The sequence below is a fragment of the Podarcis liolepis genome (assembly GCF_965112155.1).
Source record: "Podarcis liolepis genome assembly, chromosome: 2".
Lineage (NCBI taxonomy): Eukaryota > Metazoa > Chordata > Lepidosauria > Squamata > Lacertidae > Podarcis > Podarcis liolepis.
The window spans coordinates 69,618,493-69,646,480 of NC_139555.1; the positions used below are offsets into that span (position 1 = coordinate 69,618,493).

The 27,988-nt window shown below is 44.7% G+C and overlaps 2 protein-coding genes across 10 annotated transcripts in view; both read left to right on the forward strand.

Annotated features, from left to right (window-relative positions):
* Positions 1–7,726, forward strand: part of LOC310700341 (oocyte-specific histone RNA stem-loop-binding protein 2-like) — an 11,005-nt gene extending 3,279 nt beyond the window's left edge. For all 3 annotated transcript variants that reach the window (XM_083489646.1, XM_083489647.1, XM_083489648.1), the window contains exons 5-6: positions 187–1,273; positions 7,451–7,726. In XM_083489646.1, the coding sequence (XP_083345772.1) occupies positions 187–349 (163 nt within the window). In that variant the 3' untranslated portion in view covers positions 350–1,273; positions 7,451–7,726. The remainder of the gene's footprint in view (positions 1–186; positions 1,274–7,450) is intronic.
* A 1,552-nt stretch (positions 7,727–9,278) lies between these two features.
* On the forward strand, positions 9,279–27,462 carry FAM53C (family with sequence similarity 53 member C). Of its 7 annotated transcripts, none has more exons than XM_083488484.1 (5): positions 9,279–9,385; positions 13,454–13,701; positions 21,632–21,689; positions 24,905–25,644; positions 27,027–27,462. In XM_083488484.1, exons 2-5 carry the CDS (start codon positions 13,624–13,626, stop codon positions 27,297–27,299), a joined length of 1,149 nt encoding a protein of 382 aa, XP_083344610.1. In that variant the 5' UTR covers positions 9,279–9,385; positions 13,454–13,623; the 3' UTR covers positions 27,300–27,462. The 7 variants fall into 7 exon arrangements, with proteins under 7 accessions (XP_083344610.1, XP_083344611.1, XP_083344609.1 ...); XM_083488485.1 differs by lacking the exon at positions 9,279–9,385 and adding an exon at positions 9,456–9,475; XM_083488483.1 differs by lacking the exon at positions 9,279–9,385 and adding an exon at positions 9,539–9,674.
* The last annotated feature ends 526 nt before the right edge of the window (positions 27,463–27,988 follow it).

Sequence of the window (27,988 nt, forward strand, 5' to 3'; positions counted from 1 at the left end):
CTTTCCTTTCCAAACGGTGGCTGGCAGCAGTTCTCTAAACCTACTTCAAGGGACTGGCATTTGAGACATTCACTTTGGCATCTGCTCCTGATGAACCATTGGGAAAGATTACCACTTTTTTGGGAGGTGCGGGCTTAATGTGGTCTTAAACGGTAGAACCTAACAAGTGTTCATGCTTTGTTCTAGGGTTGCTCGGCAGCCAGGTGTTCACCCAAGAACTCCAAATAAATATAAGAAGTACAGTCGCCGCTCCTGGGACACGCAGATCAAACTGTGGCGACGGGCACTCCATGGCTGGGACCCTCCTGGACTTGAGTTCGCAGGAACTAGACAGGGAAGTATTTGCTAGTTTCTCTTAGCTATTCCTGGATAATCTGGGGAAAGAAGCTTTTGGAGATGAAATATGGACATGTATGTCCAGTTTTCCCTGCCCAAATCTTTTGCTCTAGAGAACTTGCTAATGGAATTCATTCTTTGACATACTCCTGTTGAACCTTGGTTCCATATTAGAAAGTAACTACCTTTTCATTGTGGAGCATTCACTGCCAGCAGCCCTGTGACCCATTTATAAAGCAATCTTAACACACTCTTCAGGAATTGCGGGCCTAGTCTATGTAGGCTCTCTCCCTGGTATTCCTTATCGCCATGGAGACAGGGTTAATTGTCAACACAGCTCTTGTGCTCCTTGCTGAGAGCAAATGGCTCTTGGGCTTATCAAAGTCTGGGAGTATTTTTGTACACTGTTGTGTGAATGCCTATGTGGTGGTGGTCACATGTGCATTGATAAGAGGGAGAAATACTGCTGTGGTATAGAAGTGAGAAAGATGTAGCCAACTTTATATTTTAGTGGATTTCAATCATTGCCTATATTTTGGCAGTTGGTGATCTCCCCAGAAGTGTATGTGGTGAAGAAGAATTTAGTCATTTGAGTTCAGTTACCATCAGTGATGAAAAGAGAAGCCATACACTTCTCTTTAAGTATGGTTATCATGGGGGGGGGGGATTTCATCCTTGGCGTCCAGGGCAACGTGAGACTTCTAGGTCTTTAAATGTTATTTCTTATCAACCATGGTTTGAGAATTGTACACAGGTTCCTTATGCCTGATCTGGGATCTAAAGACATCTAATGATATCTGCTGCCTGGTTCAGTGTGAATGAAATTCTGTTTGCTTGCAAGGCAGGAGCTGGTGGGTCTCTGCCTGCTCTTTCAAATGACTGGCTTGTTGCCCAAGGGACCCTGGAAAAACTTTGTAAAGAAGTCTTGCATGGGCAGGTATTTAACATTATTTATGGGCTAATAGCCGTAAATAAATAAATGAAATGAAATGAAATTTAACATTATTCAGTTGTGCTCCTTATAGCTTTATTTTGCCATAGTTAAAAACAGTGCTTTTTTTTCCTGGGGGGATGTAGGAATAAGCATATCCCTAATCATTTTGTGAATCTAAGTTTGGCCTCAATGAGGGGCAGTATTTCAATATGAGTAGGAAAATGAAGTACCCCTAAACATTTTTTTGGAAAAAAGCACTGGTTAAAAGAACAATATATTTTGACTTGTATTACAAAAATCATTCATAGGCTTGGGGGGAAAGCATAATTTCCTTAAACTACAAGTTCTCTATCACAGTTCTGTACAAAATCTTCACTACCGTTGAAAACCCTTTGGGAATGGGATATTATTGGTGACTCTGTAGACAAGATCTCTTGGAATAAAATATTGGACATGTTCTCCAATTGCTCTTTGAAATATACTCAGAGTCGCAAAGTGATTTCATGCTCTTTATTCAGCTCATAGTGGTGAGGAGGAATGAATGAAAGTCCCCTCACAGTATCTGCTTTATATACATTATTTACACAATGGGCTGCACATGATTGGCTAATTCCGGAATTCTACTGTAAGCCAATCAGGTTGTGGATTCACTTCTATCTGGAGCAGGATTGGGTGGTTCCTGCCAACCAATCATACTGCTGCATTGTTCTAGGACCAATCAGACTGCTGCATTCTCAATCCTATTGTTCTAGGACTAATCAGATTGCTGCAATTTGGATCCTATTGTTCTAGGACCAATCAGACTGCTTCAGTTTGGATTCTATTCAACTCAGTACATAACACCCCTCCCCTCTAAGTTCCAGTCCTGCCCGGGAGGTCGCATTCATAGTCCTCAAGGTATGCCGGCGGCCTACGTGTGTGTTGCGGCCTGGGGTGTTCCCTGGTCCGGGCTCCAGGTTCTGGCTCGTGTTCCAAGGATACTGGCTGTGATGGGGCTGTTTGGTCTGGTGCAACCGGCTCGCTCAGTCGTGGTTCTGGTTCCGGTGTCCTTCCGGCCTCACGGGTCCTCTCTGTATTTACTGATTCTGCCTCTCCTGCTGGCCCCTCCTGCTCTATGGGCCTCACTGCCCCGCTGTTTCCTTGGGACTCCTCTGACCTGTCCTCCTCCTGGGTTTCTCCCAGGAATCGTCACCGTATCTGGTCGCAGTGGCGGCGCCAGCATTGCCCCCCATCCGTTAGCACCTCGTAAGACACTGGGCCAGTGACCCTGGTGACTGTGGCGGGTACCCATGCTGGGCCTGCCCCAAAATTCTTTGCGTACACTGGGTCCTGGGCCTCGAAGGTCCGGGGGTTCCTGCCTTCCCCCACCACTACCTCATCCTGAGCTCTATCGGGGTGAAGGCGGTCCAATCTGATTGCAAGGCGCCGACCCATTAGTAGTTCAGCGGGGCTCCGGCCAGTCGTTGAGCTGGGGGTGCTGTGCTGTGCTAGAAGGAATGTGGCAAGGCGGTACTCCCAGTCCCCTTGTGTCATGCGGCAGAGGGTGTCCTTGGTGGTCCGCACCATGCGTTCTGCTTGGCCATTGGTGGCAGGGTGGAACGGCGCCGAACGGATGTGGCGGATGGCGTTCTGTGCTGTGAAGGTTTGGAATTCTCCTGACGTAAATGCAGTCCCGTTGTCTGAGACGAGAGTGTCAGGGAGCCCGTGGGTTGCAAACAGCCTGCGTAGTACCCGGATGGCTGCGGACGTGGAAGTGGACGGTACCAGTGCGACTTCCAGCCATTTGGTGTAGGAGTCCACCACTATGAAGAATGTTTTCCCCTGAAAGGGGCCAGCGAAATCCACATGCAGGCGTGACCATGGTGCTCGGGCGGACTCCCAGGACTGGACTGGGGCCCTTGGGGGATCTGGGCGGGATTCTTGGCAGGCCTGGCAGTGTTTGACCCAGGCCTCTATCTCTCCATCGATCCCCGGCCACCACACATAACTCCTGGCCAGGGCCTTCATTCTTACTACCCCTGGATGTGTCTCGTGTAGGGCTGTGAGGACCCTTTTGCGGAGGGGCTGGGGAACAACGACCCTGCTTCCCCATAACAGGCACCCCTTGTGGGCCGACAGTTCATGTTTGCGGGTTGTGTAGCCGGCGAATTCTGGCCCGGGGCTGCTGCTGGGCCATCCCCTCCACACCCAGTCCAGGACCCGGGAGATGACCCTATCTTTCTTGGAATGGTGTGCAACTTCTTGTGCCTGAATGGGGCGGTCGGGAAGCAGCTCCAGGGTCATAACCTCTTGTGCAGGTGCTGGGTCGGGGCCTGTTTCCGGTAGTGGTAGCCTGCTGAGGGCGTCCGCATGGCCCATCGCCTTCCCAGGTCGGTGAATCAGTGCATACTGGTAGCTGGCAAGGAAAATTGACCACCTGAGGACGCGAGGAGACAGCACTTGGGGGGTCTGCTTTTCGGGAGCAAACAAGCCAAGCAACGGCTTGTGGTCAGTCACCACGGTGAAGGGCCGCCCGTACAAGAAATCATGGAATTTTTTTACTCCCTTCACGATTGCCAGACCCTCCTTGTCGATTTGCGAATAGTTCCGCTCGGTTGCGTTGAGTGTCTGTGAAAAGTACGCCACCGGTACCTCTCTTCCATCCGGGAGTTGGTGCCCCAGGACAGCGCCAATGCCATAGGGTGAGGCGTCGCATGCTAGCACCACCGGCAGCCTCTCGTCGAAGTGTGCCAAGACAGAGTTTGAGACAAGCAAGTCCTTGACTGCCTGGAATGCGGCCTCCTGGCGCTGGCCCCACACCCAAGGGGCCCGCTTGTCCAGGAGTCTGTGTAGGGGCTCCGCTACCGCCGCCTTGTGGGGAAGGAAGGAATGGTAAAAGTTCAATAGTCCCAAGAAGGCCTGAAGTTCAGTCTTGCTCTTGGGTGCTGGGGCATCACAAATGGCCCGTACCTTGTCCCCAGTCGGGTGGACCCCTTCTGCGTCCACCATAAATCCCAGAAAGTCCACCTGAGGCACTCCTAGTAGACATTTTTCCCGCTTCACCTTGAGACCCGCCATCTGGAAACGGTGCAGAACTGTGCGGAGGCGGTCCTCAAACTCCTCTGGTGTGGGCCCGGCAATCAACACATCATCGAAGAAGGGGGTGACGCCAGGAATCCCTTTAAGGAGAGAGTCCATTAGATTCTGGAATATGCCTGGTGCCACGCTGACCCCAAATTGCAGCCGCTTTACCCTGAACGCTCCTCTGTGCGTCACAATCGTCTGTGCCTCTGCTGTGGCCTCATCTACTGGCAGCTGTTGATATGCTTGGGCTAAGTCCAGCTTGCCAAAAATTTTCGACCCAGCCAGGGTGGCAAGGACATGGCTGACCACTGGCACTGGGTATGCGTGGGCCGTGAGGGCCTTGTTTATGGTACATTTGTAGTCTGCGCAGATGCGGACCGAACCATTAGGCTTGACGGGTGTGACGATTGGGGTTTCCCAGGGGGCATTAGGCACCGGCTCCAGCACTCCTTGCTCCACGAGTCGGTCCAATTCCTCGTCTATACGGGGTTTCAAGGCGAACGGGACCCGGCGGGCCTTGAGCCTGACCGGTCGTACTGCGGGGTCAAGCTGTAGCGCAATGGGGGGGCCCGTATACTGTCCCAATTTCCCGTCGAAAACCCCTGGAAATTCCTTGCATATGGCATCCACGTCCACTTGTAAGCTAGTGTGGTTCACCCCCGTGACAGCTAGCCCCAATGGTCCAAACCATGCCAATCCCAGTAAGCTAATGTAGGGGCCCTTGACCACAAGCAAGTCCAGTTGCCGCGTCCGCCCTCGGTATTGCACCCTGAAGGTCCCCACCCCCATTGTGGGGACCTTACGTTTCTGGAAGTCCCGTAGGGTGAATGGGGCCGGCCTGAGTTTGGGACCCCCAGTAGGACACAGTTTCCTTAAGGTCCTTGCCGAGATTATGGATAGAGTTGAACCCGTGTCAAGCTCCATGCGGCATGGGGCCCCCTCTATCTGTACCTCTACATAAATTTTCTCTACGTTGGGGTGGGGCAACTGGTATACCTGGCAGTCCGTGAGCTCCGTCGAGTTGCCTTGGTGCGTTGGGCCCCGGGACCTGGGGCTCTTGGGTTGGTCATCTGATGCCTGGTGTCGGGTGGGCCGAGCCCGACACACCCGGGCGATGTGTCCCGATTTTCTGCACTGCCTGCACTCTGCGTTGCGGAAACGGCAAGTCCTCCTCTCGTGACTCTCCCCGCAGCTTGCGCAGTTTCCTCCTTCTCGTCGAGGCAGCTGTGGTCTGTGCACTGCTTGAGTGCGCTGCTGTACTCGGTGCACCTCCTCCCTGTCGGATCCTGAGTCGTCGGTGAGGTCTTCGTGGTGGACCCTCGGTTGGGATGGCAGGCTTGGCCGTGCCTCTTGCGTCGACCTCTCGGCAGCTTCCGTTGCCAGGGCCTCCTCCAGAGCGACCTGGAACGTTAGGTCCTTCTTGGCGTAGAGGCGTCGTTGCAGCTTCTCATCCTTCAGGCCACCGACGAGGCGGTCACGAAGCATGTTCTCCAGCTCTGAGAAGTTGCAGAACCGGGCGGCTTGGCGGAGAGAGGTCACAAACCCAGTTATGGTTTCCCCAGGGGCTTGTCGCTTTGCGTAGAAGGCATTTCGACGAGCCACCACTGAGGGCTGCGGCGAAAAGTGCCCCTTCAGCTGTTCCATTATTGTTTTGTATGGAACAGTAGCAACGTCTTCAGGTGCAAGGAGAGCCCGGGCGATTTCAAACGTCTCCTCTCCGCAGACGCTGAAGAATATCGCCCTCTTCTTGGCGTCTTCTTCGTCGGTGACCCCTTTGGCTTCTAGGAGGAAGGTGAAACGGGAGGCATACGCTTCCCAGTCTCCAGCTGCTGGGTTGAATGGCGAGAAGCTGCTGTTGGCTGCCATTCTGAGTTCCTTGTGTCCCGGAGCTGAAGCCTGGATCCACGGTGCGAGGCAGCGTTGCGGCAGGTGGCGGTGCTGCGGTGCTGTGTGTGGCAGTCAGCTCAGCGGGATCCCATCCTCGTCGCCGGTGAAATATACTCAGAGTCGCAAAGTGATTTCATGCTCTTTATTCAGCTCATAGTGGTGAGGAGGAATGAATGAAAGTCCCCTCACAGTATCTGCTTTATATACATTATTTACACAATGGGCTGCACATGATTGGCTAATTCCGGAATTCTACTGTAAGCCAATCAGGTTGTGGATTCACTTCTATCTGGAGCAGGATTGGGTGGTTCCTGCCAACCAATCATACTGCTGCATTGTTCTAGGACCAATCAGACTGCTGCATTCTCAATCCTATTGTTCTAGGACTAATCAGACTGCTGCAATTTGGATCCTATTGTTCTAGGACCAATCAGACTGCTTCAGTTTGGATTCTATTCAACTCAGTACATAACACTCTTCCTCCGCTAGAGTTCACTAAAAGGCCCTCAAATTAACTTACTGGTGGTGCATGTATTCTTCACTACTAATAAATGCAACTTGCCCAGCTACCTGCTGCAGGACCTGTGGCCAGCCTCCTTTTTCCACATATGATAGATAGGCTCCTTAGTGTCCTCCTTTTGGGAACTGGTCTTTCACAACCAAACAACAAATAGCTATAGCACCTGATAGCCTTATAACTGTTGGCTTACCTTTTAAAGAACTTACTATACAGCTTATGACAGCAGCTAAAAACTGGAGGACATTGAACATGGACTTGTATGAAATGTGACTGGCACAGCTGTGGGAATTAGCCCTAATGGACAAGTTAACTAACAGAATGAGAGAACGCAGGAGTAACAAGAAAAAAAGACACTTTTAAGAAAAAACGGTTTGGCTTTATGTCATGCACTCTCAAGGAAGGATGGATTAGACAACATGACCATTTATGGACTGATACACTTATATGAAGTTATAGTTAAGGTGGAATTTACATTTCTTCTTCCTATCCAATAAGTGCAACTGTTCTGTTTTACTGATAAAATGCAAATAAACTTGGTGGTTGTTGGTTTTTTTAAAAAAAGAAACATAAATTGTAGAGTTCTAGATGTTCATGTGCGATTCAATGACAGATGGGGTGGGGAAAATAACTTTAAAGGGGGAAAAAGGTTTGTTACTACGAAATCTCATTTTATTAGACTACTCATTTAACACTGTCTCTTCTGGTTTTAGTTTGCTGGTTTGTCATCTTCTGACCACTCTTCTGCTTTGCTGCGTCATGATGATAACTTTATGGAAGATACAGAAGATCATCCATACTGCTTCTGGGTGTGAATGATATCTTCTGGAAACCCAAAGCACCTGGTGCCCTAGAAGAGGCAGCATCTTTAAAATAAAATAAGAAGTGGAGAGTGGGAACCTGAGCTATCTTCAAGCTTTTTTCCAATGTGGCCAACTCTTGCTTCCCTAGATTGCTGCAATATTTTGTAATACATTAATCTATTTCCATTCTTGAGTAATTTGCTCTATGCAGTTTTCACACAGAGAGCACTTGTTACTGCCTCTGCTTCACCCACTTACTTTGAAGAAGCCCTGTTTGTATCATTGACATTTCTATTGTTGAAGCATGGGTGGAGGATGTAAAGTCAGTAAAGTATGTTCCAGAAGTGGAATACTTGGTGACAGTACCTTGCATTGGAGGGGGAAAGGAGGGAGATGATAACCAAAGATGAAAAGTTTGAGCATGAATTACTTTAGAAGGTAAGCACCCAGGATCAGCTTATCACTGAGTTCCTCATTGGCCTGGCTTGTTTAGATCTACTTGACACAAGAAGAGAAGAAGAAGAGTTTGGATTTGATATCCCGCCTTTCACTCCCTTTAAGGAGTCTCAAAGCGGTTAACATTCTCTTTTCCCTTCCTCCCCCACAACAAACACTCTGTGAGGTGAGTGGGGCTGAGAGACTTCAAAGAAGTGTGACTAGACCAAGGTCACCCAGCAGCTGCATGTGGAGGAGCGGAGACGCGAACCCGATTCACCAGATTACGAGACTACCGCTCTTAACCACTACACCACACTGGCTCTCACAAGTACAGTGGTGTGAGGAAAGCCTCTTTTGTACTTGTTCTCAGTTAAGATCCTTCTGTTGCTTAGGTGAGAACATCATCCCCAAACCTTGGGTTGGAGGTAGAGAATTCATAAGCATGAAGCTTAGTAAGGGACTAAGGGTTGTTTTTTTGTTTGGTTTTTTTTGGAGGGGGTCCTATCAAATGCATAAACCTTGGCCTCTTTCTGTTTAAAATGGGGGGAAAAGTGCACCACGAAGCGCTACCTGCTTCCCCCCCTGCCCCACATCAGGGAAAAGCTGTAGAGTAGGGATGGAAACCTTGTGGCTCCTCATATATTGTTCGTCTCTGACCATTGCCCAAGCTGCTTGGAGCTGGGAGTCCAGCAGCATCTCATGAGCCACAGGTTACACATGCCTGCTTGTGACCTAAGTATATGACTGTCCCTATTCATTTATCATTTAGTCATGAGTGTGGCTTGGTTACGAAAACATGACCTTTACTTTTCTGATTATGCACCTCCAGCTGGTCACTCTCAGTATATGCCATTCTCTTCTCTGTATGTGTTGCAGCTTATGAATCAGGGCACAAAACATGTTTCATAGGTTTTATCAGTTGACCTTCTGCAGCTACAACCTGTCAAACTTTGCCAAAAGTTGTTCATGCATTCATACTTAGGTCTAGTAGTACCAGAAATACTGCTTGTGTTATGAGGGGCCAGGGCTCAATGCAAGCAGTGGCTGGCCAGGTTGGCTAATAAAGAGCTCAGGTGGAGAAAGAAAGGGACTCTTGACATCATTAGGGTATATATATGCTTAGTAACAATATATTTCACATTTCATGAGGCGGAGCCCTCTCGCTGAAAGGTATTTATTCTGTAACCGAGGCTGGCTTAAATTAAGAAGTGGAAAATGCCTCTGGGCCATAGAAAGAATGAGCCAGAGGAAGGGGTAAAACGCTATTCTCCCAGAACCTCACTTCGAACTACATATCCCGTCATGCTTTGCCACTTGGTACGGTCCGTAGAAGGGGGAGAAGAGGAGGCTAGCGTTGGGGCAACCCAGGACGACAGAAAGCCAAGTCCCTGCCTTGCTGCAAGAGGGGTTCGTAGTGGGTGGTTGTGGAGAGGCGAGCCCCTTCCTGAAATTCCCCTGTGGGTCGCAGCTGATCTGTGGGGCTTCACCGCCCCCCTTGTGAGTTGGGTGGTTTGTCCTGAGCAGGTCGATCCACTCCCGAACGAAGGGGGAGCAGAGGCTCCTGGCGGGGTGGTGGTGGTGGTGGGGCTGGGAGCCCTGTCCGCCGGGTTGGGGGTGGCAGCTGGACCAGGGAGGGCCGGTGGATGCTGGCGTGTCGGGGGAGCCCAGGAACGAGGTCTCCCCCCACACACGGCGGGCGGGTGGTCTCGGTGCTGTTCAGAATCGGGGGTGGGGGGCGCGAGAGAGAAGGGGGGGAGCACAACTGCCTGGCTGCGGGCCCCGCGAGGAGGTGCTGGAGCCGCCGCCGCCGCTGCCGCCGCCTTCAGCTGGCGCGGTGGGTATCGCGAAAGGTGGCAAAGCGGGGGGGGGGGCTGCGGAGCTCGGGCGGGTGTAATGCTGAAATTTGTGGGGTGTGTGTGCGCGCGGTGGGGGATTTTGGTGGTTCCAGGTGTGTGTGTGTGTTTATGGGGTGGGGATCTTGGGAGTCTCCGGCGAGGGAGGGGGGTTGTCTTTGTGAGGTGCCTTGGTTACAGACGTCTCCTGTTGTCATAAAAGAAAAAAGGGGAAAAAGGAACCCTGCAAGGCAGAGGTTGTTTTGTTTTGCTACGTTATGGGCGCTTGCTTCACTGGATTGGATAACGTTGGGGTTTCGGCGGAAGATGTGGGTTCAGGGGCTTGCCTGGGCGTGCAAGGGAGCGCGTGAATCTATGGGAATTTGGGGTGGAATGGAGGGCCTTGGTGGAGAAAGGGGGGGAGTGGTTCCCTCCGCGGAGGCTGGGATGGTTCTGCTTTGTTAGGTATTGCGTCCCCTGTGGATGCATTCCTAAAACTAGGTTGACGGGACCCATTCTTAAAAACACAGCAGAATCGCACTGCATGGCACAATCCTGTCATGGAGTCTCGCGCTGTCTCCCTATCGCACAGGCTCGAGGTTGCTTAAGGCCTGCTTGTGTTTGGGTGTTTTTTTTAAAAATAATTAGATCGCTATATAAACGAAGGAATCAAGTATTGGGCGCATCGTGTAGGACTGGAGGAGGGGAAGCAGCTGCAATGAAAACCCAACACTTTGCTAAGCTGTTGGAATTTTTTCTACACTAGTTTTAAGGTGTCTGGTAATGGGGCTTGGTGGATCAGTGTTTTCTAAAGGCTTGTGGCCTGAAGCTATTAGAATAAGTAGGCATGGAGGAAGATGCATAGCAAAGTATTATAACTAATTGCCTGAGGACAATACATGAAAGATAAAAATAATTCTAGCACGTCCTTTACAGTGAAAAACAGCCACAAGATTTTGGGCACATCCTAGGAGACTTGTTCTTAGTTATTCTTGCAGACTTCCTCCACCCTATCCTTGAGGCCCAGGGTGGATTACAGTTCATCTTTTTATCTTTTCTCATCACAACAGTCCTGCAGTTAGGTTGTTACTGAGAGATACTGACTTATCCAAGGCCACCCAGTAGGCTTCATGACTGAGCAGGGGCTTGAACTTCCGTCTTTCAGATGCAAATCTATTGCATGCTATCAGCTGCTAAATTAACCAGGATTAACGTGGGGAAAGAAATTGTTCCTGGCAGAAGCTCTCTAGAACAGAGTCTATGGAGTATTTTAAGTTCAGAGAAAGTTATGTGGAGCCTTCAATGTATGCAGTGTATGCCAGGGGAAATATTAATTGTTGACTAAGTTGCTTGTGTAAATTGGAAGTGGCAAAATTAAGCTATTTCTCTGTGTGCAGCGTGGTCCTATGCACATTCACTTAATCCCTAGCAAAATGCATAGGACTTACTAGATTTATGGTCAGAAAGTGCTCTGGCATCTGTAAAAAGCAGTAGAGGAAAAAAGTACACCCCACCTTATCAAGAACATATAGAAAATAATATTGTGAAGTTTTGAAAATGTATTTGTTATTTTGCTCAGAGAGCACCACTGGAGTATATTTTAGTTTACTGAGTTCCATAAGCAAAAATGTAGATAGGCCCCAGCTCCTGCCCTGAAGAATCTTGCAGTCTAGAACAGATAATGGGGAGGACAATAACTGATGAAGAGGCAGAGACAGGACTAGAAATGGATGAATGTGTGTGCGCAGCTTGGTAAATCCATGGAGCCTCACTCTTTCCCCCAATTATTGTAAATTGTGTTTTAATGCTTAATGTATGATTTCAGAAAGGGTAGTGTGGAAGACAAAGGTGCAGCAAGGAGGACCTAGAGAGGCAATTTTAAAATGAACTTCTATTTTGAGGTAACAAAGAAGGGATGTAGTACAGTACTTAGAAAAACTAACGTTTTCAAGGAAGCAAGCCACGTGACTTTTCTCAGCTTGGTTCTTTCTGGACTAAACTAAGAAATGGACTGCTAGTTCCTTTCACCTGAAACAAATACAGCATAGTTTTTGGTGAACTACTCCCCCCCCCCAGCAAGTCCATCTTGTTGAACTAATCATTTTCACACATCGTCTTTGGAGTCTTCTTTTCCCTTCAATTTTAGGACTAGTTAGTTCTACTATTTTTGGAAAAAGTAAGATTCATTTGTATGTGTTTGTGTGTATGTATAAATATGCATTGAGGCTGCAATCCTATACCCACATAACTGAGGGTAAACCCCTTTGAACTAGGTGGGAATTACCACACTGTGAAGATTGTAACCACTTACACTGTAATCCTATACATATCTATTCAGAAGTAATTTGGACAGTTTAATGAGTTACTTCCAGCTAAAGTGTGTGTAGAATTTCAGTCTTCACATACCAAAAAGTGCTATATAAATTGGTATGCATATTAATTTGCCTTTCCTAAATGAAGAATGAATATCATAAGTAGCCTTGGTTGTAGTCAACATTAGTCATACTCAAAACAGAGAGATGACTAACTTAGGTGCTTTAATTTCAGTGGGTCAGCTGTCTGTAGAACTTATTAGGCTATAACCTCTTATCTTTGTTGCCTTATTTTACTCTATAGTAGAGCTTCTAGGCTGCTGATTTTGGTTTTGTAAAGCACATTGTGACAGTGTTTAGCAGAGGTATAAGTATTAACTTGTACAGAATAAGAGGTGTTCAGTGAAATACTGTAGTTAATTTGCCTTATCTATTTCTAGTAAGCTATTTACAGTACAACCATCACTTCAGCATTCTGTGATAAGTTAGCAAAGCTTGAACATTAGGGATTGGTTATCCACATCAAGAGGGAAAGTTCACGCTGGGAGAAAGGTGGCAGTGGCAAATGATCAAGCTTGCTCAGAGTAGATGTTGACTTTTAATGTACTGAGCGCTGATAATGAGAGATTAAATTAGGTAGGCTTCACATCCGATTTAGATTTTGCTCACAATACTAAGCTCACAATACTAAGTTCTGTTTCCTTATTATGGAACGTTGCATGTTTTACTATAATACTTTTAAGAATCCCAGACACTAGCCTTTAAGTATTGTAGATAATTTGAAGAATAAGGTAAGGCATCAATTTATTCAAGGAACCAGAAGGAAAAACTGAGGATGGAGTCCTGACTCTGTACTACAGAAATAAGATATCACATGGTTGGGGCTTTCTGAGAGTGTTGAAATAAAATCAACATGTAGAAAATAAAAGTTGGACAGCCAGTGTGATGATATAGTCTCCTTGGCTTAAGTTATAGAGTTTGAATTAGATCCGCACACAGCTAAGAAGCTCACTGGCTGACATTTGGTCCATCCTTATCTTGCTGCTTTCACCTACCTCACTGGGTAGAGTAGGGGGAACAGACCCTATATGCTGCTTGGTGTTCCTGGTAGCAAAAACCAGGGTAAAGATGTAATATTTTAATATATGAAGCTAGCTATGGAGGCTGGGAGCCTTATCTATACTCTAGGCTTAAGCTTGTTTGTGTCTTGGTCATATACGTATATTGCACACATATGCATGTTTGTTTTTGAACAGCAGCTCTGGAGAGAGTAGGGTGGTTGTATGATATGATGTAAGATGCCTTCCTTAAATAATGTCTGTCTTTTGCAGGATTCCCGAGTATGAGATGGAGTATGGCTAGCATGTATGAAGGCAACAACTTAGCAGATGTGATGGTGATGCTTGAATGCGGCTGGACTTGCTGAGGGAGGCGAAAGGGTGGCAGGTGGCAGGAGCTGGAGTCTCTCAAGGGTTCTGGTGCCTGGCCTCTGTAAGAAGCCATGATCACCTTGATAACTGAACAGCTACAGAAACAAAGCCTGGAGGAATTGAAATGCACATCCTTCAGCATCAGCCTGGTAAGATTTGCCCTGCCTTGCCTTGCATCTTGATAATTTTCAAATCAGTTGAAGAAATACTGTTTGCTTTTATCTTGAACCATAGGGCCAGATTCAACTAATTTGTTCCGTTAGTGGAAACCAATTCAAGAACTCCTGCCAGTGCAGCGGGGCTCCCCTTCCGCCATGCCTCTTCCAAATCCACTTTGGAGGTTGGGAGAACCCCCAGAACAGTACACAGGGTGGAAGAGAGGGAAGATTGTTCTGCTGGGCAAGCAAAAATGCTTGCAGTGGTGGAATGATTTCCTCAGTGACCTTGAATTCACCCGTTGCCTCATTTTAATAGATGAAAGATTGGAGAGATTGCTACGCTGTGATTCAAGCTGCTGCTGCTGCTGCTGCCTATGACCAGGAGTCAAATAACTAATTCTGATTGCCTAAGTATACTTTGGGTCTTCCCTGCCCACAACAGTCTTCTGCCCATACTGCATGCCAAACTGCTTTTGGAAGTAAGGGGAGGTTCCAACAGAGCTTTTGATATGGCATGAGGATCTGCTATTTAAAGACTGGTTTTATTAAATCTGTTGGGCTAGTACAAGCACTTTGTGGCAGTCTAAGCCGGGGTAACCAACATGGTCTCCCCCAGATCTTCTTGAACAACAGCTCCCATTATCCGTGATCATTGACTATGTTGGCAAGGGTGAATGGAAGTTGTAGTCCCAACAGCATTATTTTTGTTGTGAACCAGCAGCCTGCTATATTGGCTTGGGAGAAAGGGGTGTTCTGCACAGCTAGCACTGCCAGTAGTACATATATTTTGTTTAGTGCCCTACCGCCAATCACTCTTACAGATTTTCTGTTTTGATCTATACCCTGGCAAAGCTAAAAGCAGCCCTTGGGGACATGGCTAACACTTCTACAATAAGTAAGAACACTTATTCTGGTGATTGTTATGGGCACCTCTTGTTATGGCCATGGTTGTGACCCATGAAACAGCTTATATTCCCCACCCCCACTCCCAAGTTTCCTTGCTTCTCCCATGGCCAGATGAGATTTGGAATTTTAAAAAAAGTTCTTAAGCAGATGAAAAGATGAGTGAGTACCTGTGCAAATATGTATGTGGTGGGTTGGGGTAGACATCTCAAAGTGAGGGTTCTGCTTCTTTCAGCAGTACCCTGGCATTCAAGAATATCATCTTTTCCTTAGCAGTAAAACCGAGTAGACCAAAAGCTGCTTCTATTTTCCTCAAAGTCAATTTCACTATTCCAGTGATGCGTTTGGGGTTAAAGAAAAGGGTTGTGATTTTACACTTATAAGAATTGATAAAAATAAGGATAATTGCTTCCTTCCCCCTCTTACCCATTACTTTTCTACAATTGTTGAGCTACTGTTGCTGAGTTGGAGTTCTTGCCATGGTAGTAGCTAGTAGGCAGTCTTTCTTCTCAGAGATTATTATCTATACACTGCTTAAGAAGAGAAATTCCATTCTACGTTTACATGTAATTAACCTATGGAACTGATCTCCACATGATAATGTCTATGAAGGTAAATTGGTAGGCTGTCATTGGCTAATAGTTTCATTAGGCAGGAGTGAAGTCTCCATATTTATAGAGATGTTACAGTAGAACTGAGTACCTGACACCAAGTACCTTAAGGGGAAGATACTGCTTTTGGCATGATCCATGTGTTCACCACACCTGGTTTGGGACTTTAAAGGTAATTGCTGGGTCTTTAAATTGAGCCCAGAAATTGCACTATTAATCAGTGCAATTGGTGCAATATAGTTGTTGCTTGCTCTAACCACCTGACCTTCATCAATACTTGGGCAGTTGCATTTTGCACCATTTGAAGTTTCTAAACTGCCTTTAAAGGCAGCCCAATCTAGAGTGTATTACAGTAGTCCAGCATGCAACCTTCTGAATTTCATACTTCAGGGTGAGTGCAACCCTCTTAAATTCTCCATCCAGATTATTCAGGTTCCAGGATCAAGTTGTATCTTTCTTACTCTCATCTAGCCCACAATTGCCTCCAGATATTGCCTCAGGAGTTTAGTAGTTCCAAACGTGGCTTTTTAAATAGTGGCCTCAACGTGGCCTATTTCAAGGTAGCAGTGACCACAGTATTCCCTGATAAAGGTGTTAATCACGTCCAAGGTTCACATTGCATATCCAAGCCTTGGCAGATTTCACTAGCTAAAATGGGCAAGGGTTAAGGGAATATGTGGTGGGCCTCAACTCTCCAAGCAGCTTGTATATGTCTTCAGTTTGGTGTGAGGTGGTGATAATCATAGTATGACTCTCATAGAGGCTCATAATCTTGGACTCTATCACAGTTATTACACCCAAGTTGGCACAGGCGCAAGTTACTTTATCTACAAAATAAACAGCAAGCTCAGGCTCTAGATCTTGCATCACTGAGCCTTCTCTGAGGAGTCTGCTCATCACCAGAAACAGCTGTGGTGGATGATGTTGAACAAATGCAGTGGTGGCAGAGAATTAACTCTCACTTGTGTTTGGTCATATTTGTTGAATGTTTTCTGTCACTTACACACTAATTGTTGGTTCAGATGATTCATCACCACTAGCTTCTTGGAATACCACAGAGCTGACGTGCTTCTACAATCAGGTCAAGGATATTTGGGAGCTATCCCAGCAGTTGCTATTGTGATCTCCTCATTCCAAGCAGATACCAGAGCCTTGGCAGGACCATCAGCTAGACCTTTAAGAAAATCTCCAGTGATGACAGAAAACCATTGAAATTAATCAGGTTCTGTGGAGATTACAGACAGCCTGAATGTCAAATGCCAACGCAACAGAACCAAGAACGACTCCCTCACCTGCAGATGTTTCCCTCTTGGTTTTGTACAGAAGACTAGCTTCCAAATTTGTCATCCTATGTGTGCTGAATCAGCCTCAATTAGGTTTGGTGGGGCTATTAAAGTTCCCCCAAACCATAAACCGTGCAGTTCTCAGTGCCACACTGACCACATCTGTCAGCTCAAACGGGGAGAGTGTTGGGCAGCTAGGTGTCTGGTACATGGACAGAATCCCAATTTGTTATTGGGTCTTCAATACCAGATATAGACATTCAACTCTGGCCAACTTTTCCCATCCCAAATGGAACTTTGTGCTGTACTGCAAAGTTTGGTTGGACATATTTGGGAGATGGTAACTCTCCTCCCCTCACCCGGTCAGATTTTGGTGATGCAAGCCAAGTTGCATATATGGCATGCGTTGTCTTTTAGTGTTCAGAAGGTTACTGTTTAATGCTAGAAGAGTAAGAGCCTTGGCACCCCATCATGCAATTAGGTGCTACAGTAAAGTGATTTGTGAGTAGTGCACCAAGTTATACCTTTTCCACAGGGCCCTTTACTTCCTGGGTGCTCACCTGGAGTTGTTGAGCAACATGTTTTATCCTCAGAACAATCCTATGAGGTAGGTTAGGCTAAGAGAAAGTGACTGACTCAAGATCACCCAGTAGTAGATAGGTAGCCATGTTGGTCTGCCATAGTCAAAATAAAAAAAATTCCTTCCAGTAGCACCTTAAAGACCAACTAAGTTAGTTCTTGGTATGAGTTTTCGTGTGCATGCACACTTCTTCAGATTCACAGAATATCAGAATATTCTGATATTCTGAAGAATATCTGATATTCTGAAGAATATCAGAATATCAGAATATCTGTGTATCTGAAGAAGTGTGCATGCACACGAAAACTCATACCAAGAACTAACTTAGTTGGTCTTTAAGGTGCTACTGGAAGGAATTTTTTTTATCAAGATCACCCAGTGAGCGTCATGACTAAGTGGGGGTTTGAACCCTGGTCTCTCTAGTCCAGTACTCTAACCACTACATCACATTGCCTATCTGGTGTTTTCTTTTTTATATTATATTTTTATTGGTTTTCAAATACAAAAACAAAATTATACATTCCACACATCTTGATTACATCTTGCTTCTCTTTTTTGACTTCCCACAATCTGTCTGCAATTCCTTCACTTTATTACTTTTTCCACATTTCTACCCATTATTGTTAATACTGTTAACTTCAGTTCCTTTTTTAAACTTATTTTCACATTTTCCCTTCACAGAGCTTCCTTAAAACTTACAAACGTAATCTGATTATCACTCAGTTTTTGCAAATATTGAATAAATTTTCCCCAATCTTCTATAAATCTTTGATCTCGCCAATTCCGGATCCTTCCTGTCATTCTATCCAGTTCTGCATAGTCCATCATTTTGGTTCTCCATTCTTCTGTCGTAGGTAGCTCCTCCTGTTTCCATTTCTGGGCCATCAATATTCTTGCTGCTGTCACTGCATATAAAAATAACTTCTTTTCTTTCTTATTTATCTCATTACCTGTAATGCCTAGTAAGAATGCTTCTGGTTTCTTAGCAAATGTATATTTCAACATTTTCTTCAATTCATTATAAATCATCTCCCAAAAGCATTTTACCCTCTTACATTCCCACCACATATGAAAAAAGTACCTTCTTTTTCCTTGCATTTCCAACATTTGTTACTTGTCTTATACATTTTTGCTAGCTTCACAGGTGTTACATACCATCTATACATCATTTTCATAACATTTTCTTTTATGACTGTACATGCAGTAAATCTTAGACCATCTTTCCAAAATCTTTCCCAGTCCTCCATTTGTATATTATGCCCTATATCTTTGGCCCAATCAATCATAACTGATTTTACCTCCTCATCCTTCGTGCACCATTCCAATAATATCTTATACATTTTTGCTAGAATCTTATAATCATTGTTCAATATTTCTGTCTGAAATTTTGATTCTTTACCAGCAAAACCCCTCTGGTTTAAATCTTTTCTAAACATCTCATTAATTTGAAAAAAATGCAGCCAATCATTCACATAGTTCTTAACTTCTTCAAATGGTTTCATTTTCCATTTTCCTTCACTTTTACGTATTAACTTCTCATATGTCACCCATCCCCCTGTCATATTGACTTTCTTCACACTCATCGCCTCTAGCGGTGACAACCAATATGGAGTTTTTTGTTCCAACAAATTTTTATATCTTTCCCACACTTCAATCAAAGACCTTCTTATAATGTGATTTTCAAATCCTTTATGTACCCGTTTCTTGTCATACCACAAATACGCGTGCCACCCAAATCTATTGTCAAAACCTTCAAGATCTAACACATCCGTGTCTTCTAGTTTCGTCCATTCCTTCAACCAACAGAGGCAAGATGCTTCATAGTACAATTTCAAGTCTGGCAGGGCGAAGCCTCCTCTTTCTTTAGCATCTGTCAATATCTTAAGCCTATCTGGTGTTTTCAAGGGGCTTATCAAAATTACCCACATATTGATTTTTCTTTCTTTCTGTGAGAGCAAGAGAATGGGTTTTTGTTTTTCCCATGCTAGTTCCATAATTTCCTGTTTTCAAGGACAAGTGAGGGACACGTATGGTCTGAAGTTATTGCTACAGATGACTACAGATATGCCTCAGGTTAGCATTATATCTGTTGCTGCTCTGAACAGGTAAAGGTCAAAGGCTCGTTTGCCATTGAATGACTGAGGGTAAAGGTCACTCCTTTGGAAGGTGATTTATTTATTTACTTACTGAATTTCTATGCAGCCCTTCATCTGAGGATCACAGGTTGGTTTACAATACATCACAGGGCAGTGATGGAAAGAGTAAGAGTATTGGGGAGGAATCAAGAAGATACTGGTGTATTTCTTTGCTTTATAGGATATTACTCAAGCATTCTACTGCGCTGGGAGCTTGCCTTTTTTTTTTACTATTATCTCTAAATCCCATATTATTTTCTTCTTTTTAGCATGTTACTGTTTGAGGACTGTGGAATACCACTCACAAGGGAAACTGACGTGCAGTTTCCAAGTTCCCCCACCAGTTTCTTGCTCATGTGCATGTGTTCTATCGTCCTTGTTTTCCAATCACCCCAGTCCTTATTAAATGTAAAGTGTTTCCCAGTACACTTTCTCCATATTTTTTCTTAATGGGGATAAGATAAACTGTACCAAGGGATCCTCTCTCTAACCTATCCCTGTAATCTAAGGAGAGTTGGCCTGACTTGGAAAATGAAAGGCAATGTGCTGCTGTAGCAAAAATTAATTAAAAAGAGAATGACATGGTGGAATATGAAGCATGCGTTTCCTGATTTATCTTGGATCTGGAGTCCATGGACATAAGTTTTTTTGCCTCAAAATGAGTTAAAGATGCACTAATCTGTTGCCTAGAAATATTGCCCAGAAGAAAAGTTAAAACTGCACAAAGTTGCAGCCAGTTACAGAACTCAACTTTTCTGCAGCATTGAGGTGTAGACTTCTAAGAATGGGATGTGTGGCCTAATGAAGCTTTTGCAGGGGAAGGCACAGTCCAAAAGCATAGTGATGTTTGAGCAGAGGAAGCTCTGTAGCAGAGAGTCAATGGTTTGGAGAACAAAGGGACTTCAGCCTTTCAAGTTTTAAACATGGATAATGTGCAGAGGCATGGTACTCTATCGACATTTGGAAATACAGTGGTGCCTCGCAAGACGAAAAGAATCCGTTCTGTGATTCTCTTCGTCTAGCGGTTTTTTCGCCTTGGGAAGCAAACCCATTGAAGGATTAGCACTATTAGCGGCTTTTAGCGGCTTATCTGCTGATCGGATCAGCTGATAAGCGCCTTAGCGGCTTAGAAAAAGGGGGGAGGGGAAAAAACCAGCAGGAACTCGCAAGACATTGTCGTATTGCGAAGCAAGCCCATTGGAAATTCGTTTTGCGAAGCACCTCCAAAACGGAAAACTCTTTCGTCTAGCGAGTTTTCCGTCTTGTGAGGCATTCGTCTTGCGGGGCACCACTGTAACCCATGGAGGCAAAGATGACAAGAATTAATCCTTCCATAACTCTTTGCTGTGGTGTTTTGTTAGGTATGTTTAATGGGTTTTTGTCAAGCAAGAGATTTGGGAAGATCGCTCATTGCTATAGGTAGAAGTGGTGCATCTTAATTTATGGTGGCCTGTGGTATTTAGTGTCTGGCTCTCCTTATATTAAGGGAGCTGACATACAGACAAATACTACGTTGTCCTTGTCTCAGAGGGCTTCCAGTCACCAAAGAACAGTGAAGTGATAGAATGAAAGAAGAAAATAGTGGTAAGTGCAAATTTAGATTATTTTTGTGGCCATAATCTTAAACATTAATTTATTGGTGTGTCTTCTCACATTCTTTCTAATGAGAGTGAAGTATCCTCGGGCTTTTGATAATGAATAGTTTAGGCATGGTATAAAGGGAGCAGTTTAAATCTGTGTAGAACAGGCATAGGCAAACTCCAGCCCTCTAGATGTTTGGGACTACAATTCCCATCACCCCAAGCTAACAGGACCAGTGGTCAGGGATGATGGGAATTGTAGTCCCAAACATCTGGAGGGCCGGAGTTTGCCTATGCCTGGTGTAGAACCTCTGTAGCATAGTAGCTTGTGGGTGACTGTAAGAGCAGCACCATGGAAAGGACTGGTAGCTAAGCTTGAGCAAATCAGAGTTTCCATTTGGTTATTTTGCCCCTCTGAACTTTGATTTCAACATTCAGATTAAAGCAAGTTTTGGAAGCTTTCCTTGGGGAAAGCTTGAAGATTTGCTACTAATAATGGCAGGGGTGGGGGTCATAGGATCCAAGGAATTCAGATAGGTCCAGGAGTGGGAGACCTGTAGTCCTCCAGATGTTGTTGGTCTCCACCTAGTATCAATCCTAGCCAGTATGAGTAATGGTGGGAAGTGAATGGCATCATGGTCCACCAATATCTGAAGAGCCACAAGTTCTCCAATCCTGAGATACAGCAAGATATCTGAATGTTGGTAGAATCCCACAGCTGGTACCACTCTTCTGTTGTAGGCCACATGTTGGGAATTAGAAATCCAGAGGTGCTTATGAGATGCTGGTCCTTGCTGTGATGTGGTGACTCCTTGTGTTTCCTCCCTAGCCTTTGCCTGATCATGCTGATGTGGCCAGCTGTGGCAGCCCCTTCCAGATAGCGCCTGGTAAGAGCGTCTGGCTGGACTTCCACCTTTTGTGCCTACATCCATTTCTCTTTTGTCTGTCCTTTTTATCGTCTGATGTCCTTTATATGCAGCTCACAGTTAATAAGATTAGCTTGCTTTCCAGGTCTCCTAGAGCTCATGTATTTTGTGATACCATCTCTACTTTTAAGTGAAAGCTTGGTGCAAATAAAGGGCCAGCTGTGGTTTAGTTTTAATAACAAGAATTCAACAGAGTTAAATGCAGGAGGATATCCCAATAAATAACAGGAATGGCTGTTTTCAGTAAAGAAATGTCATTATGCTTCTGACGAATGGAAGGAAAGAGATCCAATGAAGAAGTGGTGTTATATTTAGTAGTTTTAAAAATTAATCCTACTAATGCTCCCATTTCATTGTTCTGCCTTTATTTTTGAACTGGCAACCATCACCGTTTTATCTAAGATGTTGCAAACCACTAAGATTCTTTTATCTAAGATATAAATTGTCTAAACAATAAAATCAAATCTAATACAGCTTAATATTGCTATATGCATACTGGGTGCTGCCTATATTAAAAAGTTATTTATTTATTTATTTAAAAATGTATATACTGCTTGATCAAAGCAGTTTGCGTATGTGGCCAAGTACCACCACTGGTATTCTGGTCATGTAAACACTTCAGGATAGATAGCGCTAATAATTAACTCTTGATACAAACTATGTTGTAGCATAGTTACACTGGCAGTATACATACTCTGATAAATAACTTGATTTTGGCACTTGAATTATAGATGTGCTTGATTATGCATGGAGGAAGAGCGGATGCCAGGTGGATAAGAGAATAAAACCCATAATCTTAATTTTAAAAAAATACTAGCTGCTGTCTTCATCAATTCTGTTGACTCTTACTGCAATTGGCCCATATAGAATTTTGGTACTTAATTAATCTCAGCTGTATGTCATAAAACTAAGCTATCAAAGTGTATTCCTCGATCCTTTGTAGCTCTTAAAACAAAGAACTGTGTTTCCGATCAATGTAGGAAACCTACATTGTACAATCAGTGTACTGAGCCTTGAGTAGAATAGCTTCTAGTCACTTATTTTAAAATAGCATTTTTGTTTGCACCACATTTTCTTTGCAAGGCACATTAAAGAAAGCGTGTGTTCCCTGCCAAAGTGAGTCATTCCTGTGACTGTTCTGGTCACTTGTACTAGAACCATATTGTACAGCAATCTGACTGTGACTCCTTTGTAGGCTTAGAATTAGAATATTTTCCACATAATAATGACTTTGTGGGTGTTGGTGGCGAGTGTGTTTTCTTGGTTCAGCTGTAGCATGATGGGCCATTTTATTTATCTGATTTATTTATTACAGAAGTTTCCACCTTATCCTTTAAGCAAGTTTCCAGGCTGGCTTACAAAACAAAGTACCTTGGCTTTAAACTTGTTAGCTTATAACTGCTTGATACGGGACAATATTAGGCTGTCATGATTTTCACCTGGATAACCTGAGTTAAAAGAGCTTTATCTTCTACACAATAATTGCTCTAATGGAGTGTCTGAAGAAGGCCATTTCAGAGGCTACAGACCTCTAACATATGTATCGTGGCATGAGTCTACTTCATCAGGTGCATCAAGTGGAGGATAAAGATTTAAACACACACACACACACACACACGGAGATCTGCCTCAATGAGGTAAAATTGGTTCCAATAAAAGGTACTGCTCACCTGTAGATATTGGGAGTCCTAATGGACTGGCATGGTTATCTTTGCTTTTTGTTCTACACAATATATCAGCGCGCTGTAGCCTAAAACTTGATGCCATGATAAATTTGTTGGTATTTAAGATTCAACAGGACTCCATATTGCTGCTACAGACTAGTATGGTTATGCTTTTGGAGCTCAGATTGGCTATGTGAGTGACTTCGTGTGGGATTTACAGAATATTTAAACTTCTTTCTGTCTTGTTGGAAAGCATGGTTTGTGTTTCTCCAGGTTCCTGTCATGTGCCTGCTCCTTTCTCTTCTTTGTGCAGCATGTTTGGTTCTAGCTTTTGCATATTAGTCCTCTTATTTCAGTTTGCAATCAGTATGCTTTTGAATGAAATGAGCCATATTAGCTCCTTGTCGTTTAAAAAACACCACCTTCTATATATAGGCAACTTGGGGTTTCTTCTCTGGATTTACTTCAAGACAGCTTGGATTTTGACTTGGAGGCTAACTCATTTGATTATTGTTGCTACCAGCTTTGACCACCTCTAAGAGACAAATGAGTCTTATAAGAACAATGTCATTAAATGAACACAGCCTTTCTGGAGGGATTGCAGTTGGACTGCTTCTTGCTTTTCATAAGGCGTGACTAAGAAGGGAAGTGGCTGGAAGATCTTACTATGTGCTGATGTTGGAGAGCGAAATATTCCAGCCATTTTATTTTATGTGTGTTAAATATGAATGGGGGTGGGGCTGTGGACATGAAAAGCACCCCAAATTCATCAGTTGTACGAAACATGGAAGAACTTGGAAAAAAGCAGGAATTGTTTTCTCTAACTGTTCTTCAGTTTGAATTAAATTCCTTTAATTGGTTTCCACAGTTGAACTGCCCCAACTGTAGTAATCAAACAATGAATAAATTGTAGATTCTTTTAAGGTAGGATATCTTAATCTGGCTCCCCGCCAACATCTTGCTCCAACTGTAAAAGGGGTGTAAGTATTAAATAAAATTTATGTTGTCCCTCACTCGTTTTACTCCCTTTCTCTGATCCACAAGTGCCTCCTGTCTAACACTGAAAGAAGAGAATTGCTTCTTCAATATGAAGACCTCATGCATCACAGGAGAAGGGAAACCAGGGGCATCATAATCAGGGAACTAAGGGGAGTAAATGGGGAATGTTATCCTGGAGAACATTTCCCCATCTTGTTGTCATTGTGGGTTCCTTTTTAATCGAGAGTGAAGCACAACAAAGATGATCACACCAGATCTTCAATCTTAATCAGGTATAGTAGAATAGTTAGGGCCGTTTCTGATCTAACAATTGCTTGGAATAGTTGTTTGTTCTACAACTGTTGTTGTAGAAGGCTCTGAAACTTTGTATGTGTGATGGTGCTAATAAAAAGTAAAAATAAGGCAACAAAGGGTGCTGATTGCTCACATGCCAAATGATAAATTGGCTATCTGGCTTGTGGCGCTAATTAGAGCCTTCATCTTTAAAATTCTATCTTGTGATATTTCTTGCAGAGGGAACTTCATGGAGGGACCTAGCTCCCTGTCCAAAGATCCATCTTCAGGACAGCACAGGTCTTTACCAACACTCCAGCTTGAGCCTTCCCCTGCCCCCCTGCAGCTCAGACAACCGTCCTCAGAACAGCCTCACATCCCAAACACTGGCCACCAACTCAGTAGTCTCAGAAAAGGCTTCTGTGCCCCCCACCAAAAGACACTGCCGTTCACTATCAGTGCCTGAAGACCTCTCCCGTTGGCAGGCTGTCTGGAGGCCCCTGGGCTCCAAAGTCTGGACGCATGTCAAACGCCGGGACAACAGTGGAGGGGACACTTTGGCAGTACAAGCCCAGAACCTGGCCCAGGGAGCCAACAGACCTTGCTTCAACCCTGCCCCCAGTGCCTCTCACCAGTGTGTTCAAGATGGTGCTGGTGGTAGCGGCGGCGGTGGCAGGAGCCCCCCTTTCTTCAGCCTGGCGCTATCCCGAGAATCGCCAGCAAGCACATCATGGGAGACGGGAGAGACTTTGCAGCCCTACCCTCTGCAACGACGTTTCTCCCTGTCACCTGTCAGATTCCTTCCCTCCCCGCGAAGCTCCACCACCTCCACTCCAGAGTTGCTTCGACACCAGCACAGCCTCCCTCGCAGCCGCTCACAACCATGTGACTTGGACACCAGGAAATCTGGTCTCAAGCGGCGCCACGATGAGGATGTGAGGTGGCATAGGCCCTCGCTTGATTTCTACAAGATGAACCAGGTAGGGAAGGAAGCAAGCACTGTTCCCATCTGAGTGCCTTAAGGATACATATGAAAGGGAAAATGTTGGGGTGCAGTGAGATTAAAAGGGTAATCTACTGAAGTAAAGAACAGAATTTGGCTGTTCTTTACTTCAGAGCTTCTCTTGCCTATGTCCTTAACCTCTGACAACAATTTGCTGTTATGAGATAGTTGAGATGAGATTACAAGCACTGGGCAAGAGGGAAAGCTGGGAGCCACACCGAGATTTCTCTGAAGGATGCCAACGAAACATGTTACTCTGTGTTTATTTATTGGTAATGTTGGGTCAGCTGCTGCACAAAATACAGAAGTGATAATAGACCCTGCTCCATGGGCTCCTCCATTTACATTACCGGTTTCCATCTGAAACTACTGTTGTTTTATGTCCCAATTGCTACAGATCTCACATTTGACCAGCAGTAATTGGTTGTTCAATTATTGCTGGAAAATCCAGCAACCATTCTGTGTTTTTTTTCAGATTCAAAACATAGAGTTAGGGCAGAAATGTTTGGGTAGAGCACCCATTCCTATTATAGCATCCTCCATACACAGTGTGGGGTATTCAGTTATGGCCACTGCTTTCCCACTCCCTCTGCCTTGGGCAAAGCAAATATGAAAACTGGTAGCTTAATTATTATTAAAGTGTAGTTTGAATAGCATTCGGGACTTTAGCCCCATTAACTTCAACAGTAGTCTACTATTGTCTGAGAAGACATAGATTAAATTAATAATTATATTGTGGGGAAAGTAAGGTGGCTAACAGAAATACATATGTGAAGCTAGTGCTTCAGGAAGGCTTTGTTAGAATAGCATTGTCTGTCTCACACTCGTCAGCTTAGGTCAGCAATGAGAGCAGTTAGTTTTTCAAAATTCAAGTCTGTGTCCCATCTGCTCAGATCCATAGCCAACGGTGAGCCTTCAGAAGCTCGCGTCATCTTCAGTTTATTATTTGTTTATGACAATTATTTATGTCCTGCCTTTCAGGATACAAATAACTTCCAAGGCAGCTTTCACAAGAAACATTAAACTACATTAAAAAAAAATAAAAAATACAGTACTTAACAACATAAGGATCCTTTGCATGTGGTAGTAGATGGCACTGCAGGTGGGACACTGCATTGTGCAGCCCGGAACAGGCTTTGAGGTGGCTTTTCATGCCTTATCTGGAATCTGGCCCACAGGTAGATGACCCAGAGCAGGAGGGGGGGGGAGAGTGGCGTTTTTCTTTGGCAAGTTATGACTTAAAAGAGCTCTAGTGCAAGTGATTATTAATATGGTTATAAATTGTCAGTATTAGAATAATGTAATCTAAGTATGGAAGGTGCATTGGTATATAAAAACTTGTTTTGTTACATTTGACAGAAACCATTTGCAGGAGGCGTCTGTCAGCTGGACAAATCTGAAGAAGGTGGCTATTCATCATGGCTCTTGGGCTGCAGCCCACAAGCTCCTTCAGCTCCATGTAGTCCCCTCAGCAACTGTGTCCAGGTTCTTAGTGAAAGTGAGGAAGAGGAGGAGGAAGAGGAAGCAGCAGAACAAGCGGCACGGCGACTAAATTGGAATTTAGCAAGCAAAAGGACACTCTTCCAACCAGACTTTAGCGATCTGGATCTAACTTTGATTGAGGAGAACTAGGGGTTGGATGTCTCCACAAGAAACTGACTCTGGGATCAGCCACAAAGGGAGGCTGCACTCCTTGATGAGGGAAGTGGGGTGGGTGCAGAGGGGAAAGTGGCGGTGGGACTGGTGGGGTTTTGTCTGCTTGTTTCTTTTTTATTAAAAAAGAAAAAGGAAAAATGTCTGTATAGATGCTGTATGTCTCTGGGATGGAGTGATGGAGTCCTGCCAGAGGGGTGTGTCCATATGTGAGAAAAACAGAGAACTTTGCCAATAATCCTTCTCCCTAGTCACATAGGCCTATTTTTAGCAAGTCCCTTGGGCACCCACGTTTCAGAATGGACTCCATTACCCCAAAGGGAGATAATAACATTAGTCTCTAATACCGTAAAACTATTGGGGGGGGGGTGTGAGTTCTACTGTGACCTCATTCCAGTGAAATTATTCCACAAATTTGGTGGGGAAAATAGGAATCTCTATAAAAATGCTGGACGAAACAAGCAGAGTTGGAAATTAAATTTTGTTGTAGTGCTTTGTAATACTCATTCCCTCCACCCCCACTGGCAGTACCTACTTCCTTTCTGGTGGTAAGTATAGAACTCGAGGCTTTTGCTGCTGTCCTCCTTCCCCATATCAGCCAATCCAAAAGTCAAGACTTCAGTTTAATTTTAGTTTTGTTTCTTTATGAAGATTAACAAGGAAATAAT